This window comes from Oncorhynchus nerka, linkage group LG22 (genome assembly GCF_034236695.1).
Source record: "Oncorhynchus nerka isolate Pitt River linkage group LG22, Oner_Uvic_2.0, whole genome shotgun sequence".
NCBI classification, from domain to species: domain Eukaryota; kingdom Metazoa; phylum Chordata; class Actinopteri; order Salmoniformes; family Salmonidae; genus Oncorhynchus; species Oncorhynchus nerka.
The window spans coordinates 69,562,226-69,587,320 of record NC_088417.1 but is presented as its reverse complement, the minus strand read 5'-3'; the positions used below and the strand labels follow the sequence as shown (position 1 = coordinate 69,587,320).

Genomic DNA, 25,095 nt, shown 5'->3' with positions numbered 1-25,095 from the left:
ATGGAGAGAGGGAAGGATAGAGGGAGGAAGGCTCCCCTCCCCTGTCTAGCCCCCAGGCCTCTCTGATCAGACATGGTTCTGCATCTCATCTCTCCCCCTCCTGATCCAGATCCCAGACAGCTGGTCCACTGCAAATCACTCCCCATTATTACATTCAAAAACATATTCTCAGCTCATGCAACGGCAGGGCCATGCAGAGTAGAAGCTCACAGCATGCGTCCTAGAAAGTATGCGGGACATTTTTGTGGAATAACAGATAACAGACACGACAGAGCAACCCCCATCTGTCCCATACAAACCCTAACCGTAAATTAACTTAAACAAGGGGTCCATAGCTGTTTAGCCATACTTAACCTGATCATTCAGGTATGAGAGGAGACATTGGGGGGAAATCTCATGGGGTCAAAGGTGAAATTGGGTCCCTGTGCTGTCAGAGGTCCACCTGTGGCTGGTTAGAGAGCAGAGGAGCCTGGGTAAGTGATCCTGGCTAGTTAAACAGGTTAAAGGGGTGGTGAGGTCACTGGGTGGTGATGTCCCTGTATCAGACGCCAGACAGTCTAGTCTAGCGTGTGGCAGCAAGACGCACACAGAGAGGACCTAGAGAGGCCTATGCCAGGGGAATGTTTCAAACACACAGCGACTGACTGGTCATTGCCTAGCTGTTTGATGGAGTACTTCAGGACTCAACACATGGTAGCTTGTTAAGAGGGTCCCAACCGCAGCCCCTGCCCCCTGTGGAGGCAGCAGAGCACAGGGCACTGGCAAAACAGTTCACATACAGGGTTTAAAAACACACACGCATGCTAGTGCTGAGCGATTAGTGTTTAAAAAAAAAATCACTGTTTTTGATTTTTAATAATAATAATGATTTGTTTTACATTAAGTGCACAATGCATTATGTGGGTTGAATGCTGTAACAAAACTGAATAAAACAAGTAATTCAAGTCCCATGATGGTAGTGGCTGCTTATTACCGATTACTTTAATAAAATATTTCAGTTTTATTTGATGGTCTTTATTATTTCATTCCAAGTCATCATCTCATCTCTACAAAGCTGCTGCCTATGATGTCTGACAAAACCACAACTTTAGTAGTTCTTCAAAGTAAATAAGGGATACTTTCATGATGACTGAATACCAATTATCAATCACTTAGAAAATGTATTTTCAGGTAGATACCTCGCAAAGCAACTTCTCTCTATCCCTCTCGATCGTATGTTCTTCTGTCTATTCTCTCCCTCTCAGTGTCTGCCCCACACAAACCGGACAAGTAGACGGGCAATGGATTATGGTAATTGTAGTTAATTAGCACATTTTCTGGGCAAAAATATAAAGAATATTGGCCTGTTGGAGATGACAACTCCCTACTACATCGCAATGTTCAGGCTTGATCTGATTTATCTCTAGAAAAACTGCACATTGAGCTTACAGAATATATATATATATATATATATATATATATATATATATATATATATATATATATATATATATTATACACATTTCTTTTTACTTCAGTTTATTTTGGTAAATACTTTAACACTCTTTTTCTTAAAACGGCAATGTTGGTTAAGGAGTTTTATGTAAGCACGGGACAAATACAATTAGATTTTGATTGGACACAAACACATACAGCTCACTGCTGATGAGTCAGTCACAGACACAAGACAGCAGAGTGTCCTCAACCTGCCCTATAAAAGAGGAAACCCACAAAGTGGATGGCCCATGTCATACCTGATCATAATTATAGCCCACGGCCAGCATTTAATAAGCAGCTTACAGGAACACACAAGATGAGGTCAAACGTTCATGCAAGGTAAAAACAAATAAAGATAATGAGTTGAGATAACCTGGCATGAGAGCTCTTCTTTCTGAACAATAACTGGGGATACACTGTGCTGCACTTATTCACAGTGCGTGTCTATCTGGAAACATAATCTAACGCAATTGCCTTCACATTGGCCCTTAGCGACTATACAGTATATCCCATAAACCAAGGCTAAATAGAAACAACATGCTGTTCAAAACTCTTGATCAGTTTTCTCAAAAAAGCCAAAGGTTTAATGGTTTGCCATTAATGATTTGTATCTGTGAACGCCTCAACAAAATGATTATGGTGTTTTGAGCACGCTCCAAAACTAAAAAACAATACCTGATTTGGAAGACGGGAATAAAAAGAGACCTTCCATGAGAACTGAATTATCATTCCAGCGAGCAAACCCAAACCGTGGTCCAGGCTGGGCCCCTATCAAACAGAGGACAGGTTGGAAAAAACAGAGCTGACTGTTTGTTAAGCAGGAGTTTCAAACATTCAACGCATAATTTATAACAAGCTAATGACTGCCTACAGTCTGTTGTCTGCTGAATGACGTCCTCGTGGCAAGAGCTCTGAGACTGATCCAATCTTTGATTTGAATTAATATCAAGCCTTCTAGTTTCTCCCTGGCCCTCTCCCAGTACCCCTACGACACAGTAATCCATCTCGGCTTCAGGAGAACCCAGGTTAGGATCCAGGAGAAAGCTGGCCAACACAGATGCCTTCATGCGTTTTGGCTCCGAAACACAGTGATATGATATACAATCACATTGCGTAAAACATATGACCACTTCTTCTTTTCTGGGAGTGTTTAGATGTCACAATAATAAGGCCTGGATAATAAGGCATTTCTTGTTTGGAGCACGTTTGTTTGTTACATTTAGCCCCCTCCAAATTGGTTCCTTTAAACAGCTGTCAAGTTAAGTCCCTTAATCAAGAGTGCAGTAAAGAGTCTGAGGAGTGGTGGCAGGAGGAGAGGGGAGGAGGAGAGGGGGAGGAGGAGTGGCGGCAGGAGGAGAGGGGGAGGAGGAGAGGGGGAGGAGGAGAGGGGGAGGAGGAGTGGTGGCAGGAGGAGAGGGGGAGGAGGCTAACCCCCACAAATCTCCTTGAATGGGCTGTCATAATATTTTTTCATGCAGCACATTGTCTCAGTATGACTCCTGACACATTGCTTTTTATTCAGACCAATTAGGCTGTCCCCCTCCTTGCACCACTCCCCATACAGTAATTATTGCTCTGCTCAGAGGAAGGGAGAGCAGTAGTACACTTCCTGAATACTGTTGAAAAACCTGGAACCCATAGAGCGGGAGGACGGTGAGGGATGGAGGGAATATTGGCGGATTTACAGGAAGAACTCTCCATTGGAGGGAAGCAATGAAGGGTCTAGTTTTCACACAGTAGCCCATTGTGCCTATAAACAATACATAAAGTTAATTTGGAAAGTATTCAGACCCTTTGACTTTTTTCACATTTTGTTACGTTTACAGCCCTATTCAGAAATGGATTTTTCCCCTCTATTTATTTTTTCATAAAAAAACAAAAACATCCTCATCAATATACGCACAATACCCCATATTAACATTTTAGAAATGTTTGCAAATGTATTAAACCTAAAAGCAGAAGTACCTTATTTATATAAGTATTCAGAGCCTTTAATATGAGGCTCAAAATTGTGCTCAGGTGCATCCTGTTTCTATTAATCATCCTTGAGATGTGTCTACAACTGGATTGGAGTCCCCTGTGGTAAAATCAATTGATTGTACATAATTTGGAAAGGCACACACCTATCTATATAAGGTCTCACAGTTGACAGTGCATGTCAGAGCAAAAACCAAGCCATGAGGTCAAAGGAATTGTCCGTAAAGCTCAGAGTCAGGATTGTGTCGAGGCACAGATCTGGGGAAGGTTACCAAAACATTTCTGCAGCACTCTGATAGAGCTCCAGAGTTCCTCTGTGGAGATAGAAGGACAACCATCTCTGGAGCTCTCCACCAATGACCAATTTGTCATTATGGGGTAGTGTGTGTAGATTGATGAGGGATTAAACAAAAATATGTAATCATTTTATAATAAGGCTGTAACGTAGCAAAATGTTGAAAAAGTCAAGGGGTCTGAATACTTTCCGAATGCACTGTACTTGGACCAAGTTGAAATCCAGGCTAGTCGTGTTGTATAGTATGGTAGGTTGCAGTGGTGGCATGGGTAGTACAGCCAGGCATACTCTACTGTAGGCATCCCTGTCTCTTTCAGGGCGGACATTGGACGACCTGTGATTTACAACCAAAGGGACAAAGTACTTCACTCTGGACGTTCTAACTCATCATTAAGTTTTACTAGTCCTCTAAGCCCTGGCGGACTTCCTTGTCAATGATTTCACCACATAAAAGCTACCTGAGCCCTCTGCCTAAACCATTAGGCCCAGACTTGGCAGGCCCAGAGGCGGATAGGCCCACTTCTCCTCCCAACATGTTTGTTTTAAATGGGGTCTTTCTTCCTCTGCCTGTGTCAGACTCAGCCCTGGATATTCCAGGCAGGCCAGGAATTTACTAAACCAAACATTTTCTGCTGTCTTATCCTCAGACAGGCCTTGTTTCAGGTTCAAGGGCATAGCTCTTTTCATTTTCAATTCCTGCTAAGGAGCTGTGATCAGAGCCAAAATACACAATAAAGATAAGATTCAGGCTTTGATGTCGTGGCAACCGAAAATCCCACAGGAACTACTAAACCAAATGCTATAACTGAAATATTGTAATACACACTAATGGGGTGGAGGGGAGTTTAAATGAAAATATTGTAATAGAGCAAGTCTCCTCTGTCCAAGTCTGGCCTTTTGAAGACGGAGAAGGTAACCATCGTATGAAAATCACCACAGCATGTTAAACATATTGAACAAGTCGATAGTATGAACACTTAACAGTGGTGCCAATTGTGACTGCACACTGTTGTATTTGACTTGATTCTCAGCAGTTTGTATGGCACAGAGAACTACAGTACCACACACTGTCTCACAGTAAGACAGATTGTGTTATTTTGCGACATGTTGTGTTAGAATGACATAACTGTGGGGATCTATGCAGTACCTCAGCGAATGGCAATTACTAATGAGATCAGCTGGCCCTGCTGGCTCAGTACTCTGTGACACATAGAGGAGAGCAGGTCTGTTCTGAGCTGGGCTGTTTGATTCATAGAGACCTGGTGGTAGGGAGCGTTCCTCCAGATGTTAGCTCATTCCTGCCTCATCCATGGAGAGCACTGTACAGTTAACACACACAGAGACATACAGACAAACACAGGCACACACCCTGCAACTCACAACCAAGAGCGTGTGTCTGTAAGTGTGTCTGTGTCGGGATGCTCAAACTCATCCAAACAAATGAGCTTTATTTGATTGATTATACTGTATGAGTTCCTCCACAACATCAAGCATCTACCCTTATCATCTCATCAACTACCATCCCTATGACTTAACTGGAACAATAATCTCCACATAATGAAACACCTACTGTGCTGGATGTGTGCCACCAGCTTTCCTGCAATGCATGTTGAGTTACTTACTGACACAGACCAGGATCAGTATTCCTGACTGTGTTATTGGCCATTTAGGCTGAACTTGCTTGGTTGTCACAGGTGGACATTTGCGGGAGTGAAGATAGAGACACGCAGCACGCAGGCACACACATACACATGCCAGGCTAAACATTTCCTCCTGTGTGTTCTGGGACTGTGTGTGTTTGAAGGCAGTTAAGGAGGGGTTCAGATTTAATGCCGTTATCACTGTTCTCTCACCAGGGGTTTTGGGGGGAATCTTCGGAACCTCCGGGCGGCTGGAGAAGCAGCCGGTGCCGGGGCTGTGTTCAATCATCTAGCCCCCTCACCCCAGACTCGGTGCACCGGCCTGAGCTTAGGACCTGTGAACCTCTGCCAGGGCCTCCGCAGATGTGGAGCCACAAATGGGAGCTTAACGGGTTTGTTTTGAACTTGGCAAGCAAGTTCCTCCAAGTCAAATGTTTCTGGCTGCCTTAACCACTTGCTTGGTTCTGTAACATTTGTAGGTCTCTTTAAAGTAAAGGGGCCAAGTCCTTCCACTTCTATACACCTGTGTATTCTGTGCCACTGAGATGTACATACGTCTTGACTCTGTTTGCAACTGTTTTAGTAGGAAGGGATCGGTGTAGGAACATAAAAAAACAGCCTCTTTCCATACAGTACAAACCTTAAACAATCATATACACTGAGTGTACAAAACATTTGCCCTCAGAACATCCTCAATTCGTCGGGGTATGGACTCTACAAAGTGTCGAAAGCGTTCCACAGGGATGCTGGCCCATGCTGCGTCCAAAGCTTCCCACAGTTGTGTCAGGTTGGCTGGATGTCCTTTGGTTGGTGGACCATTCTTGATACACAGGAAACTATTGAGCACACTCAAACCGGAGCGCCTGGAACCTACTACCATACCGCTTTCAAAGACAACTAAGTGTTTTGTCTTGCCCATTCAATCTCTGAATGGCATACACACACAATCCATGTTTCAATTGTCTTAAGGCTTAAAAGTCCTTCTTTAACCTGTCTCCTCCCTTTATCTACACTGGTTGAAGTGGATTTAACAAGTGGCATCAATGAGGGACCATAGCTTTCAACTGGATTCACCTGGTCAGTCTGTGTCAAGGAAAGAGCAGGTGTTCTTAATGTTTTGTACACTCAGTGCATTGTACTTCCCAATGAATTTCCCTGGATAAAGCCCATATTCCCATGCATGAGAAGAGCCTTTCTGGTCAGCGTATTGTGCATGCTGAAAGCTCTATATGGAGGGGGAAACGTCTACACAGTTCATGGATGGTAATGGTTCCATTGTACATGCCCTCGCCACACCACCACCCCTGTATAGTAGTGGAGGAGAGGGGAGGGGAACAGATATCAAACCCCTTTCCCTCTCACAGTCTACCAGTTAACTCCCTTCAGCTGCTGCACAGCATTTTTATGCATCCATATTTCATACGCTAGGCCCCTCCGCTGGAAATAGTATCTGGATTTAGGCTTTTTCAGGAAGAGGGGAACTGGAAGTAATACGGGGGGAGGAAGGGCAATAAAATAAGTCCCATGCAAAAGGAGAGTAGGAATGAACGCATGTCCTCCCCGTTTCAGTGTTTCACTACTTCAGTGTGAAGCCCCCGAGTCAGACCACCTTCCTGTCCCCCAGTACCTGCTGTCTGAGTCAGTTAGAGGGGAGAACTATGTGGGTCCTGTGACGAGGACCTAACTTATGGCCTGTTCAGGCTTACTGCACATTCTCACCCACACACAGGGTGCTCTAAGTCTGCTGTGTGAACAGCCAACCGCCGTCCCCTGACGAGTATTTCAGCCCTGTGTGTATGTGTGTGTGTGTGTGTGTATGTGTGTGTGTGAGTACGTGTGTGAGTACGTGTCCGTTCGGCAAGGCAGGCTTTCGTAAGGTAGGCTCTCGAGACGGAAACAAAACTGTGTGAGAGTAGGTGTGCATGTTGGGTAAGCACCTGTGTGTGTGTGTGCGCCAGAGGGTGTGTGTACACGGCCAGGCCAGCTCCAGAGACGGACACAGAACTTTCACGGTTCTCAGCAAGGTTCTCAAACTCCTGAGTCAACACAGTGGAAGCCTTATTTCGTCCCCTGCGGCCTCGTTGTCTGGTATTGTTTCCTAAAACCGAAAAGAGCTTCTCGACATCAGAACAGCTAATCTCCAATTGGACGAAGACTTCCACTTCACTCGAAGGAGAGACTACTATAGAGGCTGGTGTGCGGGATACCTGACGAGACTACGACGCAGAGTGGATAAATCGCCTATACCCTCCGTTCTGCTGGCGAACGCGCAATCACTGAAGAATAAACTGGATGAGCGCCGTTCTGACGTTGTCAGATGTGGCAGGGCTTGCAAACTATCACGGATTACAAAGGGAAAGCCAGCCGCGAGATGTCCAGCAATGCAAGTTTACCAGACAACCTTCTATGTGCGATTCGAGGCTAGAAAGCTGAACTATGCAAGAGATCAACAGCTGTCCTGGACGACTTTGTGTTCAAGCTCACCGTAGCCGATGTGAATAAAACCTTTAAACATGTCAACATACACAGATGGATTACCAGGACATGTTTTCAAAGCATGCACTGACCAACTGGCAAGTGTCTTCACTGACATTTTCAACCTCTCCCTGACCGAGAACACCATAGTCCCTGTGTCCAAGAACGCCAAGGTAACCTGCCTAAATGACTACCGCCCCATAGCACTCACGTCTGTAGCCATGAAGTGTTTTGAAAGGCTGGTCATCGCTCACATCAACACCATCATCCCGGAAACCCTAGACCCACTCCAATTCGCATCCCACCTCAACAGATCCACAGATGACGCAATCTCATTTGCACTCCACAGTGCCGTTCCCACCTGGACAAAAGGAAGACCTCTTGGAGAATGCTTTCATTGACTGTAGCTCAGCGTTCAACACCATAGTGCTGACAGTCATCATTAACTGGATCCTGGACTTCCTGATCGGCTGCCCCCAGGTGGTAAGGGTAAGCAACAACACATCTGCCACGTTGATCCTCAACATGGGGTGCCCTCAGGGGTGCGTGCTTAGTCCCCTCCTGTGCTCCCTGTTCACCCACGACTGAGTGGCCGCGCACGACTCCAACACCATCATTAAGTTTGCCGATGACACAATGGTGGTAGGCCTGATTGCTGACAATGGACAGCCTATATAGAGGTTAGAGACCTGGCAGTGTGTTGCCAAGTCAACAACCCCTCCCTCAAAGTGAGTAAGACAAAAGAGATGATCGTGGACTACAGGAAAAGGAGGGCCGAACACGCCTCCATTCACATCGACAGGGATGTAGTGGAGTGGGTCGAGAGCTTCAAGTTCCAAAGGCTTAACAGCTTCTATCCCCATGCCATAACACTGCTGAACAATTAATCAAATGGTTACCTGGAAAATGTGCATTTTTGATTAAAAAAAAACATTTGAACAATTATGCTGCTACCAGCTGTTTATTATCTACGCATAGTCACTTGACCCTTACCTACATGTACATATTACCTCAATTATCTTGACTAACCTGTACCCCCGCACATTGACTCAGTACCGGTACCCCATGTATATTGCCTCGTCATTGTTATTTTATTGTGTTACTTTAAATATTTAGTAATATTTAAATATTTAGTAAATATTTTCTTAAAACTGCATTGTTGGTTAAAGGCTTTCACGGTAAGATCTACACCTGTTGTATACTGCGCATGTGAAAAATAAAATTAGATTTTTACTACTGAACTAATTTAGGCTTGCCATAACAAAGGAGTTGAATACTTATCGACAGTGAAGAGGTGACTCCGGGATGCTGGCCTTCTACGCAGAGTTGCATATCCCAGACTGGCCAATAAAAAAAAAATTAAGATGGGCAAAAGAACACAGACACTGGACAGAGGGACTCTGCCAAGAAGTCCAGCATCCCAGAGTCGTGTCTTCACTGTCGACGTCGAGACTGGTGTTGTGTGGGTACTATTTAATGAAGCTGCCAGTTGAGGACTTGTGAGGGGTCTGTTTCTCAAACTAGACACTAATGTACTTGTCCTCTTGCTCAGGTGTGCACCGGGGCCTCCCACTCCTCTTTCTAGTCTGGTTAGAGCCAGTTTGCACTGTTCTATGAAGGGAGTAGTACACATCGTTGTACAAGATCTTCAGTTTCTTGGCAATTTCTTGCATTTGAATAGAGTTCATTTCTCAGAACAAGAATAGACTGATGGGTTTCAGAAGAAAGGTATTTGTTTCTGGCCATTTTGAGCCTGTAAATGAACCCACAAATGCTGATGCTCCAGATACTCAACTAGTCTAAAGAAGGCCAGTTGTATTGCTTCTTTAATCAATTCAACAGTTTTCAGGTGGCCTAAACAAAATTGCAAAAGGGTTTTCTAATGATCAATTAGCTTTTTAAAATGATAAACTTCGATTAGCTAACACAACGTGCCATTGGAACACAGGAGTGATGGTTGCTAATAATGGCCCTCTGTACGCCTATGTAGACATTCCATAAAAAATCTGCCATTTCCAGCTACAATAGTCATTTACAACATTAACAAAGTCTACACTGTATTTCTGATCAATTTTATGTTACTTTAATGGACAAAAAAATAGCTTTTCTTTCAAAAACAAGGACATTTCTAAGTGACCCCAAACTTTTGAATGGTAGTGTATATTATTTTTCATTTTTGAGAAGGGCCCATAAGTATTTCACTGTTAGTCGAAAGCTGTTGTTTACGAAGCATGTGTCAAATAACATTTGATTTGATCTTTTGAATGAACATTCAACATTACCATGTAAATTATTGCCTCAATACCAGGCAGCCATTGAGAGTGTTGCCAGGGTTAGAGATACCAAGCCAGTCTATAAGTCATTATCAATAAAACGTCACAATAAGGTGCAGAGTGCTCGATTTGCCTGCTGGGGGGCAAGGAGATTACTAGCTCTGCTAAAACCATTGACAACTGTGTACACTTTTTCAAGCAATTGTTAAATAATGTTAACTATTTGGTTGTAATACCATCACCTCTTGAAGAGCATAGTCGGAACTACAAATTTCAGATTTTTCCATGCAAAACAATTGCACACATTTAGCTCTATCAGAGTTATACAGCAAGTAACTGTAAGCTTTGTCATTTTTTTATTTCACCTTTATTAAACCAGGAAGACCCGTTGAGAACAAGTTCTCATTTACAACTGCGACCTTGCCAAGATAAAGCAAAGCAGTGCGACAAAAACAACGACACAGATATAAAAATTGGGATAAACAAACGTACAGTCAATAACATAATTGAAACATCTGTGCAAATTAAGTAAGGAGGTAAGACAATAAATAGGCCAATAGTGGCGAAGTAATTACAATTTAGCAATTTACACTGGAGTGATATATATGCTGATGAGGATGTGCAAGTAGAAATACTGGTGTGCAAAAGACCAGAAAAACAAAAACAAATATGGGGATGAGGTAGGTAGTTGGTTGGACGGGCAATTTACAGATGAGCTGTGTACAGCTGCAGCGATTGGTAAGCTGCTCTGACAGCTGAGGCTTAAAGTTAGTGAGGGAAATATAAGTCTCCAACTTCAGTGACTTTTGCAATTCATTCCAGTCATTGGCAGCAGAGAACTGGAAGGAAATGCAGCCAACGTAGGTCTTGGCTTTAGGGTTGACCAGTGAAATATACCTGCTGGAGCACGTGCTACGAGTGGGTATTTCTATGGTGACCAGTGAGCTGAGATAAGGCAGATCCTTACCTAGCAAAGACTTATAGATGACCTGGAGCCAGTGGGTTTGGCAACGAATATGAAGCGAGGGCCGACGAGAGTAAACCGGTCGCAGTGGTGGGTGGTACATGGGGTTTTGGTGACAAAACGGATGGCACTGTGATAGACTGCATCCAATTTGCTGAGTAGAGTGTATTTTGTAAATGACATCGCCGAAGTCAAGAATCGGTAGGATAGTCCGTTTTACGAGGGTATGTTTGGCAGCATGAGTGAAGGAGGCTTTGCTGCGAAATTGGAAGCCGATTCTAGATTTCATTTTGGATTGGAGATGCTTAATGTGAGTCTGGAAGGAGAGTTTACAGTCTAGACAGACACCTAGGTATTTATAGTTGTCCACATAATCTAAGTCAGAACCGTCCAGAGTAGTGATACTAGTCAGGCGTGGGCAGCGATCGGTTGAAGAGCATGCATTTAGTTTTACTAGCATCTAAGAGCAGTTGGAGGCCACGGAAGGAGTGTTGTATGGCATTGAAGCATGTTTGGAGGTTTGTTAACACAGTGTCCAAAGAAGGGCCAGATGTATACAGAATGGCGTCATCTGCGTAGAAGTGGATCAGACAATCACCCGCAGCAAGAGCGACATCATTGATATATACAGAGAAAGGAGTCGGCCCGAGAATTGAACCCTGTGGCACCGCCATAGAGACTGCCAGAGGTCCTCACAGCAGATTTGACACACTGAACTCTATCTGAGAAGTTAGTGAACCAGGTGAGGCAGTCATTAGAGAAACCAAGGCTGTTGAGTCTGCCGATCAGTAACTGTTTACTGTCATCAGTAAACATCAATTGATCATATAATTTCAGAAACATGAGGAGAGTCTCACAATACACCTCTCAATATTGACCACCATTAGATATTTTATCGATATAAAATAAGTGGCTTAGGTTAATTTCCCATCCTTTGTACATCCTTTGCCGATGTACTGTTACCTGATAATGTTTACTTTGCAAGCTACCTGTTGAAACTGTCTTTGAACAGTTGGCTAAACATACAGTGGTAAGTAAACCTAATGTACTATTTTCTCCAACCAATATAGGCCTACCTAGCGAAGTTACCTAACATCCCCCTTTCAACATTGTTTTTTAATCACTAACAGACAAGTCTAGCTAGCTTAACAACAGATCAGGTCAATATGGCTAGTTAACAAGCTACATTTCAGGGAATAAACTAGATGGCTATATTATCCAAATAGTGTTTTATTTGCTTGCCATCTATAGTGACAGTAGTCAGACAACTCTACCAGGAAGAGGACTTTCTGATGTCAAGCTCTTTCCAAAAGCCTAACCTCTGATGAAGCAAGTTAAATGACACCTTTTTTGATTAGCTAGCTAGCTATTTAGCTACATGCCAAATGGATAGGTGACCTTCACGTATCTGAAATGACATGATCAATTGATGTTCACTGATCATGAAAAGCATGCAGTTACTTTCTATATAACTCTGATGACAGAGCATGTGGAATAATTGTAAATGTGTAGTTCGGACTATGCTCTTCAAGAAGTGATGATATTACAAACAAATAGTTCACATTTATTTAACATTCCCTTAAAAATGGCATGTAGTTGTCAATGGTTTAGCAGAGCTGGGGGTCTCCTTGCCCCCCAGCATCCAAATTGAACGCTCTGCACCGTATTGTGACATTTGATTGATAGTGTCCTATTCAACGTTTGCAGCAACACCAAGGAGAAACAAAGCTTCATTATGTTGTTAAGAGTCCATCTTAACCCAGAAACGGACTCAACTGCACAAATGCCCATCCATCCTGTCTTCAGTCAGCTGTTCATTCCAAAAACGGTTATTTGTTTTTACGGTTATGTCAGTTAGGCTATAGGTTATTTGATCTCTGGCTCTGCAAATAAGTGGTAGCAGCTCATCTATTTGTTTGCTCATCTATTACTGATCAGAAACATGCTATAATGTAGCATCAATCAAGTGTATTTTGCTTTTGAAGCCTGCGGAGGCTGTGAAATATGAACACGAGACTCACATCCTTTTGAAAATATAGATTTATATAATTTTCTATGGGTATCATGCTAAAGATAGTCCCTATTTAACACACTACGCCCAGTAGCTCATTGAAGGGTTTACGCCCAGGTGGTGCAATAGGTATAACTTTTTGGTCCGGCATAGAGCACATTTTACGTCGGGTGTAGTCCGGTTGCACCAGTTTGTCGTTAGTGGGTTGTAACTGACCCACTAACAACCAACTGGTGCAACCGGGCTCTGAAGTGAAAAAGATATAGAGTAGAGATAGTGGGGCAAAAATGCTAGGTGGGGTAGCTTAATAGTACTAAGACACTGCGAGAGTGAGAGTGGACTAGTACAGGTACTCACCATCGGACCAGAAGGCCGTGCTCCAAGAAGTTCTTGAGGTTGGGCAGGGTCTGGCGCAGGTCTGGAGTGGACAGGCCATGCTGGTATCTCAACTGGGAAGGAAAAAGAAAGCATACATTAGCAATGACCAGAGATTTCTGTAACATTTTATATTGTACCGTACCATAACCTAAACTATCAGTTTAATTCACACATTCTCATGATTCTCTAGTTCTGATTCTGATGTCTCTGGACAAGGCAGATAATTACTACCCTACAGGGAGACCGAAGCAACCTGCCATTTTTTCATATCTGAAGCATTATAACTTCTCTCTTTGGGCTAATATCCACCCCAACATAGCATGGCAGGAGGACCGGGTACCCATTGTAACAGACATCTGTGCTCATGTGAAAGGTGTGTGGAGAGGGAGATGAGACGTGGGCGGCGATTAGAAATGTCAGAATGCCGAACATCTGGAATAGAGATGGGGGTAAAACCGCACATAGCAATCTCTCCCTCTATCCATTTCCCCCTCTCTAAGTGACCTAGATCCCCATTGGATTGATGACAATCCCTCTCTCCAGTCCTCCATCCATCAGTCATAAAATCAACCTCAAGTTATGACCGACAGGGAAGTGAGCCAAAGCGTTCCACAGGGATGCTGGCACATGTGGACTCCAATGCTTCCCACAGTTGTGTCAAGTTGGCTGGATGTCCTTTGGGTGGTAGACCATTCTTGATACACACAGGAAACTGTTGAGCGTGAAAAACCCAGCAGCGTTTCAGTTCTTGACACAAGCCAGTGCACCTGTTACCTACTACCATACCCCATTCAAAAGGCACCTAAATATTCTGTCTTGCCCATTCACCCTCTGAATGGCACACATACAAAATCCATGTCTCATTTGTCTCCTCCCTTTATCTACACCGATTGAAGTGGATTTAACAAGAGAAATCAACAAGGGATGATAGCTTTAACCTGGATTAACCTGACCATTCTACAGAGCATTCGGAAAGTATTCACACCCCTTGACTTTTCCACATTCTGTTACATTACAGGCTTATTAAAAAATGTATTCAATTGTATTTTCTCACCCCTCATCAATCTACACACAATACCCCATAATGACAAAGCAAAATCAGGTTTTCAGACATAAAAAAAACACACAAAAAAACAGTTATTTACAAAAGTATTCAGACCCTTTGTTATGACACTCGAAATTGAGCTCAGGTGCATCCTGTTTCCATTGATCAACCTTGAGATGTTTCGACAATTTGATTGGAGTCCACCTGTGGTAAATTAAATTGATTGGACATTTGGAAAGGCACACTCGTCTATACAAAGGTCCCACAACTGACAGTGCATGTCAGAGCAAAAACTAAGCCACGAGGTCGAAGGAATTGTCCATAGAGGTCCGAGACAGGATTGTGTTGAGGCACAGATCTGGGGAAGGGTACCAAAACATTTCTGCAACATTGAAGGTCCCCAAGAACACAGTGGCCTCCATCATTCTTAAATGGAATACATTTGGAACTTCCTAGAGCTGGCCACCCAGCCAAACTGAGCAATCTAGGGAGAAAGGCCTTGTTCGGGGAGGTGACCAACAACCTGATGGTCACTATGACAGATCTCCAGAGTTCCTCATCAAATCAAATCAAATGTTATTGGTCACATACACATTGTTAGCAGATGTTAATGCGAGTGTAGCGAAATGCTTGTGCTTCTAGTTCCAACAGTGAAGTAATATCTAACAAGTAATCTAACAATTCCCCAACAACTACCCAATACACACAAATCTAAAGGGGTGAATGAGAATATGTACATATAAATATATGGATGAGTGATGGCCGAGCGGCATAGGCAAGGTGCAATAGATGGTATAAAATACAGTATATACGTATGATATGGGTAATGTAAGATATGTAACATTATTAAAGTGGCATTATTTAAAGTGACTAGTGATCCATTTATTAAAGTGGCAAGTGATTGAGTCTCAATGTAGGCAGCAGCCTCTCTGAGTAATTGATTGCTGTTTAGCAGTCTGATGGCCTTGAGAAAGAAGCTGTTTAACAGTCTATCGGTCCCAGCTTTGATGCACCTGTACTGACCTCGCCTTCTGGATGATAGCGGGGTGAACAGGCAGTGGCTCGGGTGGTTATTGTCGTTGATGATCTTTTTGGTCTTCTTGTGACATTGGGTGCTGTAGGTGTCATGGAGGGCAGGCAATTTGCACAACGGTGATGCGTTGTGCAGACAGCACCACCCTCTGGAGAGCCTTGCGGTTGAGGGTGGTGCAGTTGCCGCACCAGGCGGTGATACAGCCCGACAGGATGCTCTCGATTGTGCATCTGTAAAAGTTTGTCAGGGTTTTGGGTGACAAGCCAAATTTCTTCAGCCTCCGGTGTTACGCCTTCTTCACCACACTGTCTGTGTGGGTAGACTATTTCACTTGGTCTGTGATGTGTTCGCCGAGAAACTTAAAACTTTACACCTTCTCCACTGCTGTCAATTCGATGTGGATAGGGGGTTGCTTCCTCTGCTGTTTCCTGAAGTCCATGATCATCTCCTTTGTTTTGTTGACGTTGAGTTAGAGGTTGTTTTCCTGACACCACACTCCGAGTGCTCTCACCTCCTCCCTGCAAACGGTCTCGTCGTTGTTGGCAATCAAGCCCACTACTGTTGTGTCGTCTGCAAACTTGATGATTGAGTTGGAGGCGTGCATAGCCACGCAGTCGTGAGTGAACAGGGAGTACAGGAGGGGGCCGAGCATGCATCCTTGTGGGGCCCCAGTGTTGAGGGTCAGCGAAGTGGAGATGTTTCCTACCTTCACCACCTGGGGGCAGCCCGTCAGAAAGTCCAGGACCCAATTGCACAGGGCAGGGTTGAGACCCAGGGTCTTCAGCTTGATGAGGAGCTTGGAGGGTACTATGGTGTTGAATGCTGAGCTGTCCTCAATGAACAACATTCTTACATAGGTATTCCTCTTGTCCAGATGGGATAAGGCAGTGTGATGGCGATTGCATCGTCTGGGGACCTGTTGGAGTGGTATGCAAACTGAAGTGGGTCTAGGGTGGCCGGTAAGGTGGAGGTGATATGATCCTTGACTAGTCTCTCAAAGCACTTCATGATGACAAAAGTGAGTGCTACGGAGCGGTAGTCATTTAGTTCAGTTATCTTTGCCTTCTTGGGTACAGGAACAATGGTGGCCATCTTGACGGTTCTTGAAGCAATCTTGAAGCATCCTCTGTGGAGATGGGAGAACCTTCCAGAAAGACAACCGTTTCTGCGGCACTCCACCAATCAGGCCTTTATGGTGGCCAGACGGAAGCCACTCCTCAGTAAAAAGGAAATGCCAAGGGTGTGCAAAGCTGTCATCAAGGCAAAGGGTGGCTATTTTGAAGAATCTCAAATATAAAATATTTAGATTTGTTTAAAACTTTTTTGGTTACTACATGATTCCATATGTGTTATTTCATAGTTTTGATGTCAACCATGTACGAGTAAATGTGTCTAAACTTTTGACAGGTACTATATATATATATATATATATATATATATATATGTGTGTGTTAGTGGGATGCCGTTTTGTGTCACATATATATATATATATATATGTGACACAAAACGGCATCCCACTAACAGAGTTAGGGAGGGAGAGTAATCCTAAGCACCCCACTCTGTCCTCTGAGTTTAATCTAACCTGTCTCATATCTCCACCCCACAGCAGAGCAGCATCACGCGCCACTTCAGCTGTATACTGCACTAGGCCCTGTGTCACTGACACCCACATCTGTTTTCTCTCCTCTGCTCTGTCATACTGCGACACCCATTCTTCTCTACACTCATACCGCCTTCCCTGGTTCCATCCCTTTCTCCCGCCCTGGGTATCACTCGCTCAGTGCCGTACATACACTACAGTGAGTGATGAACCACATGTGATTCTAATTAGGCCAGACACAGTACCAGTGTATTGTTCCCACCAGCGCTACGCTCATCCATTACATACCACTGCCTACCGAGCATACCCCATAGACTATATATATGAAGACGTTGGGGAGAAGTACCACGATAACAGAGGAATTACAGAGAAGTAAATGTTGGCGCCCCAGAGGCCAAAGGCCACGTTTCTCAGTTTGTGTTTATAGTTAGAGGAAAATAATGGTTTTCTTGGATCAGCAGTCATCTAAACACCATTCATCCAAGTCAATTTTTTTGTAGCCTATTCTGTAATATTCTGTCAGGTCTGTAATGCTGTGTGGTGGTTCTTGTAAAGTTTGACTAATGGCATGAGGAGTGGCATAAGCATTAACACATGGGTCCTTGCTGCCACTGCCAGAGCACACAGTACAGCGTGTGTGTGTGTGTGTGTGTGTGTGTGTGGGGTAGGCCCCCTTCTGGCCCTGGATGGTTTGAGATGTCAGGCTCGTGATCAAGGAAAGGCAGGAAGCAGAAGATCCAGTGCATGGTTTTTATTTAAGGCATTTGGAGCAGGTGCAGGTATTTACAAAATTATACTAAAGCCAACAAGATTGCTGGACCAGGCTCAAATTAAATAATAAACTAAGAAAAAAACTAGTCAAAAGAAGATAAAGACTGAAGATCAGTCATGACTAGTCCGTGGGGCTCACAGAAGCCCCAACTAACCCTTGCAGAGACAGGTGGTCATTTTGAATTCAAAATAAAGCTCTACACCTGAGCATTTATATTTCTCCTGGCAGCGACCAGGTGACAGGAAACGCTTGTGTTATTAGAAAGCACTTTGTCAAACTAAGCCAATAAACACTTAGCAAAGACTAACACTCAATAACACTTTAGATACGTTAGAGAATATTATAACCTGTACGTTAAAGATAAATACATAGAATATGTTCAAGATCTAGGATAGAGCAGAAACTCTTTCAACCTCCATTAATTAGTACTGGCGTCTTCCTTCTTAATGAGCACCTGAGTGCTTACATGTTTGTAAGACAGAGATCTCTCACACACAAACATTTCTAAGTACTGCTTTAGACTAGCAAATAGTAGGCCTACTGCTTTCAACTAAAAAAATAATAAATCAACTTGATCTGATGTCTCTGTAATTTATATCCAATGTTTAGAAAATATTTTGAACAAATCAACCATAGGTAAGACACTCAACCAAAATGCATGTTTGGTGAGGTGACCAAGCAATTATATAAAAATGTTCTGAGACATGGGAGCTGTGAGGGAGCACATAGTTAGCTGACTAGTGTGTGTTAGATCCTTATTCAGCACAGCAAAACCTCCCAATTGATCTTATTCTGTATTAACAGTACGTGTGTGTGTGTGTGCGTGCATGCACATTTCGTGAACTAATTTGTGTGTATTTTGTGAACAAATGTGTGTGTGTCAGCACGTATACATATGCATGTATGCTCATTCATAACCTCTGGGGGACCCATGGAACCAGAGTTCTCTATGGTATCTGCATAGACCTCCTGATCTCTGTGATAGGTTTAGTGTTTTATCAAAAGCAGATCAGATTGAGCCAGGCGGAGAGAGGGGCACACAGTACTTAGATCTAAACCCATATTGGTGATGAAATGACCTAAAACATACAGATTCTGGATAATCCTGAATGAAAAGTTAAAAGCATAAATATCATACCCCCCCAAAAAAATGCTAACCTCCCCTGTTATTGTAATGGTGAGAGGTTAGCATTTCTTGGAGGTATGATATTTGTACGTCTAACTCAAACTCATCATTATTGAAGATTCATTCAGGACTATCCATAATCATGAAAGCATCCACATTCATGTAGAAACATATTCTATTGTTGGTTTTTTACAATGAAAGTGACTCTAAAATGACACTACAATATTTACCATTGATTTCTATTCGGCACAAAATACACAACCAAAACAAACAGCAAAAACTGCAGTCATTTCTAAACGGTTCCCCCGATAAGGATGAAAAAATCCTCAAACTGAAGCTGACAGTCTGCACTTTAACCTCAGTCATTGTATCATTTCAAATCCAAAGTGATGGAGTACAGAGCAAAAACAACAACACATGTCACTGTCCCAATACTTTTGGAGCTCAGTGTAAATGTATGTGATTGTGACGGCTATTATTTCCTCCAAAGCTACGTGTTGAAACCTTGCCAAGCGTGGAGCATAGAAATGGGATAGGGATGAAGACATATTGAGGGGTGACATCACTGGATTGTTCCGAGTACATTATTGTTGGGGGAATTGTTAGGGTGTTAGGGGGATAAAGAGGAGAGGATGTTCCTGAGTTGCACACATGTGAATGCTGAGAGGACAGAGATGACTCTCCTGGAACCTGGACAAAGGCACATGTCTTACTGCTGCAGCCTCTGGGAAAGATACAAGATAGGGAGTCTATTCCAGTAGCACTTCTCACTACACCTTGACAAGAGTTCCATCATTGCCACACAGGTGTGTACCAACTCTCTGCCAATGGGCAATACACAACATTTGACCAACAAGGGCTTTGTTGGACCAACAAGTGTCTACTTGGCACCAGCCCTAATATTTTGTATGTATTATGGAAAATATGAACTCGTCATGAGGGGCCTCAGTGGCACACGGGTCTGCATTCCTCCATCCACACATGCAGTCAGGGCCGGCCCTAGCCTTTTGGGGGCCCCAAGTTAAGTTTAGTTAATTTCCTGCCATTCTAAAACATTTTGCAAAGGGTGGAGAGATTTGTTTTTAGTTTTTAATATGATATCTGAGTAAGAATGACTAACAAAATCAATGGGACCCCCCCAGTCGGTAATTCGACTATGATTGCTACAAGCATAGATAGCTTGCTAGACTAATTTACCAATTTAAAAAATGGGATAATTGAGTGACTGTCAGTGACTGACATAACAAGAGACAAACTGCTGATGCACAAGCAAATTTAGAAATTGCACCTTGTGTATTGTACAATTCTAACTCTCATCAGTAAGTTGAGTTCCTGACAGTTCCTCCCCAAAAAAGCAGGCCTTCAAAAGGGGGTGCAGGCCACCTGTTGGCCATCCCTGGTCTAGCTGGTCTGACCAGCATGGTCTAGCTGGTTACCAATTGACACATACCAGCTTATGCTGGTGACACCGGCATACTCGTGACCAAGTTGGTCCATGATGGTCTGACCACACCCATCATTATCATATTTCCCAGCATGCTGATTTTTATAATTGTTTCTTTCAATATCTTTGTTGTGTTTTGCACATACATTGATTGACTAATTAATCTTATGCTACACAAAGATAAATAACATACATACCTGTCTCAGCCTCCAGTATTTATGCTGCAGTAGTTTATGTGTCGGGGGGCTAGGGTCAGTTTGTTATATCTGGAGTACTTCTCCTGTCCTATTCGGTGTCCTGTGTGAATCTAAGTGTGCGTTCTCTAATTCTCTCTTTCTTTCTCTCTCTCGGAGGACCTGAGCCCTAGGACCATGCCCCAGGACTACCTGACATGATGACTCCTTGCTGTCCCCAGTCCACCTGGCCATGCTGCTGCTCCAGTTTCAACTGACCTGAGCCCTAGGACCATGCCCCAGGACTGCCTGACATGATGACTCCTTGCTGTCCCCAGTCCACCTGGCCATGCTGCTGCTCCAGTTTCAACTGTTCTGCCTTACTATTATTCGACCATGCTGGTCATTTATGAACATTTGAACATCTTGGCCATGTTCTGTTATAATCTCCACCCGGCACAGCCAGAAGAGGACTGGCCACCCCACATAGCCTGGTTCCTCTCTAGGTTTCTTCCTATGTTTTGGCCTTTCTAGGGAGTTTTTCCTAGCCACTGTGCTTCTACACCTGCATTGCTTGCTGTTTGGGGTTTTAGGCTGGGTTTCTGTACAGCACTTTGAGATATCAGCTGATGTACGAAGGGCTATATAAATACATTTGATTTGATTTGGCAAAACTAATCCAATCTGTCAGCTGGACTTATTGCACCCGTTACCGAAATGGTCGTTTCAGTTTAGATGGTTTAGGTAGTCTGATTTATTCATCTGGCAGTCATTCTGAATGAATATTGTGGGTGAATAAAAGTTCAAATTGTTGGATATCCCCACTGTCTGGATTCCAATAGGAATTAAACATCACTTTGCAAGACGGCATTATGACATGAAGCTGGTTTTGTAACAGCGAAGGCTGGTCACCAGAAAAAAAACATGCAGCGAAGACTGGTCACCACGAAAACACAGCGAAGGCACCAGCAAATACACAACAAAGTCTGGTCATCAGCAAAATGCCCTTTCCTTTCCCCCCTCATGAAAAATTCTATGTGCCGCCGCAAAGACCGTTGAGGAAACAACAGTGAAGCTGTGAGTGTGAAAGAGAAATGTGTGAGACAGCTTTGCCTGACATAAAGCTGGATGTCGCTTTCAATTAAAAGCAACAACACGGCCTTGAAGAGAGAGAAACAAACAGCTCAGAGGGAGGGAGGGTCCGGCTTCTCAAACAGACCAGTTGTTTAGTAATATGTCACAACTGACAAGGCAAGAAATAAACTCTGATTTTGTTCTCCTATGATATTCAAATCACATGGCCTGGAATTTGAGAGAGTTGTTTGGAAAAAATGTAAATAAATATAATCCTAAACATTAACATTTCTAGCCTTCAAGTTTCTAGGTCATACAAATATTAATATAAATTGCTTATGAGTAACTAATTTTCTGAATAAGTCAGAGTGTCATTTCTCAAAACAGAGAGTACAGGTGGGGTCTATGAGGAGCTCTCACAGTGTGGAAGTCCCCTTTCACCTGGCTGCCGGCTGGCCAGACTGGGCTGTGCAGAGGGCTTTGTGATCAGGCTAACCAGATCGTGGTGAGAAATTACTGGGGCCCAATGAGGCCAGCTGTAAGGCGAGAGGCCCTGGATGGGGCCGCACCCACAGGAGGGGGGGTTCTTTCACATGACGTGATGCTAGCTTTGGGCCTGACTGTAACAGATCCAGCACAGCTCCTCTCTTCAGGCCTCCTCACACACCTTTGTGTCTGTCTCCTTCCTGCCATGTCGCCCATTGAGACACTTGCACTCAGCCACTTCACAGGCCCTGTACAGAGCACTGGTAGAACACAGGACACTGAGCTAGTGTTTTTGATACCGCCTCAGGGCCGGATGTGTGTGTGTGTTGCAGGATGTGTGAACGGAGCGCTGAGCTCTTACCACCACTAGGAGTCAAGGATACCTCCAAGTCCCATCCACCATAGCAGGACCAGAGAGCCACAGGAATGCAGCATCTGTGTACAGCTCAGCTCCTTCAATCCAACCGGGGCCAAAAACGTAAACACACATTAGCTGACTAAAGCGTCCCAACCCGCTGGTTTACATGCCACCCATAACTCTGTGAAGGGCTGTTTGTTTTCGACTCAGTCTCTGCCACGCAGCTACGTAAACATCCCGGCTTATGCAATGTATTATTGTTTCTTTCTTTTTGTCACAACCAATTGTCCTAAGAGCTGAAAACGCCACAGTGAGGGCCTATCGTCCGTTCTGAGGTTAATTGCTGGTGACTTTCCGTACAAGAACCGCAGGGCCAGCTTTCGTAATGAAGCGCTCCGTATTCGCTGTGAGATCATTTGAAGAGCCGTTTGTCAGCACAGAAGTCACAACAGTTCAAGCGGCGGGGAATATTAGCATCACCTGACAAGCGGTGTGTCTAGACTGCCACCAGGGATGGGGCGTAGACTCACTAGAGGAAACCTGTAATGTGTTTAGGTTTTCATCAGGAGGATTATTTTTCACGTCACAGGATTATAAAGACTAAAATCAGTACCCTGTGGATGTCAGTTGACTCCACCATCGACAATTACTCATGATTTCCAATCAGAATAGTACTAAATACTAATCCTGATGGTAAATGCTGCAGTTCTGTCCACTATGGTAAAAATATAAATAGTATTAGTGTTTCTCATAATACATCAGGGAGAGTAGGCCTAGTCCTTTCCGACTCCCTAAGGAGGGCAATCAAGGGGCCTCTGCTGGCTCTACTTCAACTTTAGAGGGGCCTAAGCAGGTGTGGCCTACCAGGCCAGTTCCAGGTCAATAACAAGGCCTCCAGTAGAGGTCAGGACCATCTGTAGTGGTGGTCCATATTTCTCCATACGTCCATTATACAGTCTCTAATGAGGGTCCCAGGTTGTTACGGGAAGAATATTACGGCTATGGCTGACATCTATACTTTTAGTGATTTTTCATTATAAAACTGTGGTATGTGTGTTAAAATAAAACAAAATGAAATTCCATACATTTTGAAGAATACAAATTCAAATGTGAGAAGGACGTATAGATTTCTGTGACACAAAACATCAAAAACAAACAGATAAAACAGAAACACATACATGGTTTTTACATTTAAAGAAATTAGAAAAGCTTAAGAGCATCCATTGGTTGTATTCCCTTCTTATTCTTACAGAGAATAGTATTCAAAGTGGCAAAGTAATTATTTAAATCTACCGTTAAAAAGATTGATGGGTTTGCCTTTTGTTGACAATTGATACCTTTTATTAGGAGGATGGGATCCACCCAAATCATTTGGGTTCCTGGATATAGTGTGCAGATTGGTGAGGGAAAAAAACTATTTCATACATTTTAGAATAAGGCTGTAACATAACAAAATGTGGAAAAAGTCAAGGGGTCTGAATACTTTCCAAATGCATTGTAAATACAAATGCATACTGTAAACACATTGGAAAAACAAATGCCCAATTGATTCTGTCCCAGATTGACAAAATGTAAATTTCTCATCAACATTTCAAAAATATTTACAAAGACTAGTTGGATGGGAAACATCGGAGTTTCTCTCACTTTGTGAGTACATGGGGGTATGCCGCGGGTCACTACTTCATAGAAGAGCAGTTTGAACGTAAACTATGACAAACGGTTTGTATTGCTAGTACTCTATGGATTGGGATCATGCTTCATTGTTTAGCTAGCTAGCTTCATGTATAAACAAAATACCCCTTAAAGCTGACTGTTAGCTAGCTAGCTGATGTTAGATGTCTTCCTTGCTCGCTAGCTAACATTACGTTTATGATCTGTGTGTAGTACTGTTCTCAGAATGCCATTTAACACGGCTTATAGCCTAATGTTAGCTAGCTAACTAGTTAACATTGAACCTATTTGGTTAACTTTAGCTAGCTATGACAATAGGCTTGTATTGCTAGTACTCTATGGATTAGGATTATGGTTCATTGTTTAGCTAGCATGTCTAAACAAAAGACTCCACTTCACAAGATGATTACATGACCCATCAAGCTGGCCAGGTGTGTCTGACAGTGATTATGGCCATCTATTGTATAATAATGCCAGAATATTTGTATCTGGAAATTGTCTTTCAGCATCAGTAGAACACGCCTGACTCTCCTCAACCAGTCATACAAGGAGAATGGTCTAATGCCTCCCATCAAAAAGAGAGATGGCCCAAGTAAGCACAGGTTACACCTGAAGCATGAGGACTTGCTGCGAGTGGTGAACTTCAACAACTACGCGGAAGATACTGCAATAGTATTACCACACAGGCCACAAACACTTTGGTGGAAAGCTGTTGCCATCCCATGTAACAAAAGCAGCAGTGTGGCGTCTCTACGAGGAATCGATGACAACACTTGGTATGTAAAGCATAAACAACATGTTTTGATTATTTAATTGACCTCCAA

The 25,095-nt window shown here is 43.3% G+C and overlaps 1 protein-coding gene across 1 annotated transcript in view; it reads right to left on the bottom strand.

The window, feature by feature from the left end:
* The window catches only part of LOC115105565 (UV radiation resistance-associated gene protein-like), a 149,293-nt gene that overhangs the window by 7,070 nt on the left and 117,128 nt on the right, over positions 1-25,095 (bottom strand). Inside the window, exon 14 of the mRNA XM_029627747.2 lies at positions 13,469-13,560. Within this exon, the coding sequence (XP_029483607.2) occupies positions 13,469-13,560 (92 nt within the window). The remainder of the gene's footprint in view (positions 1-13,468; positions 13,561-25,095) is intronic.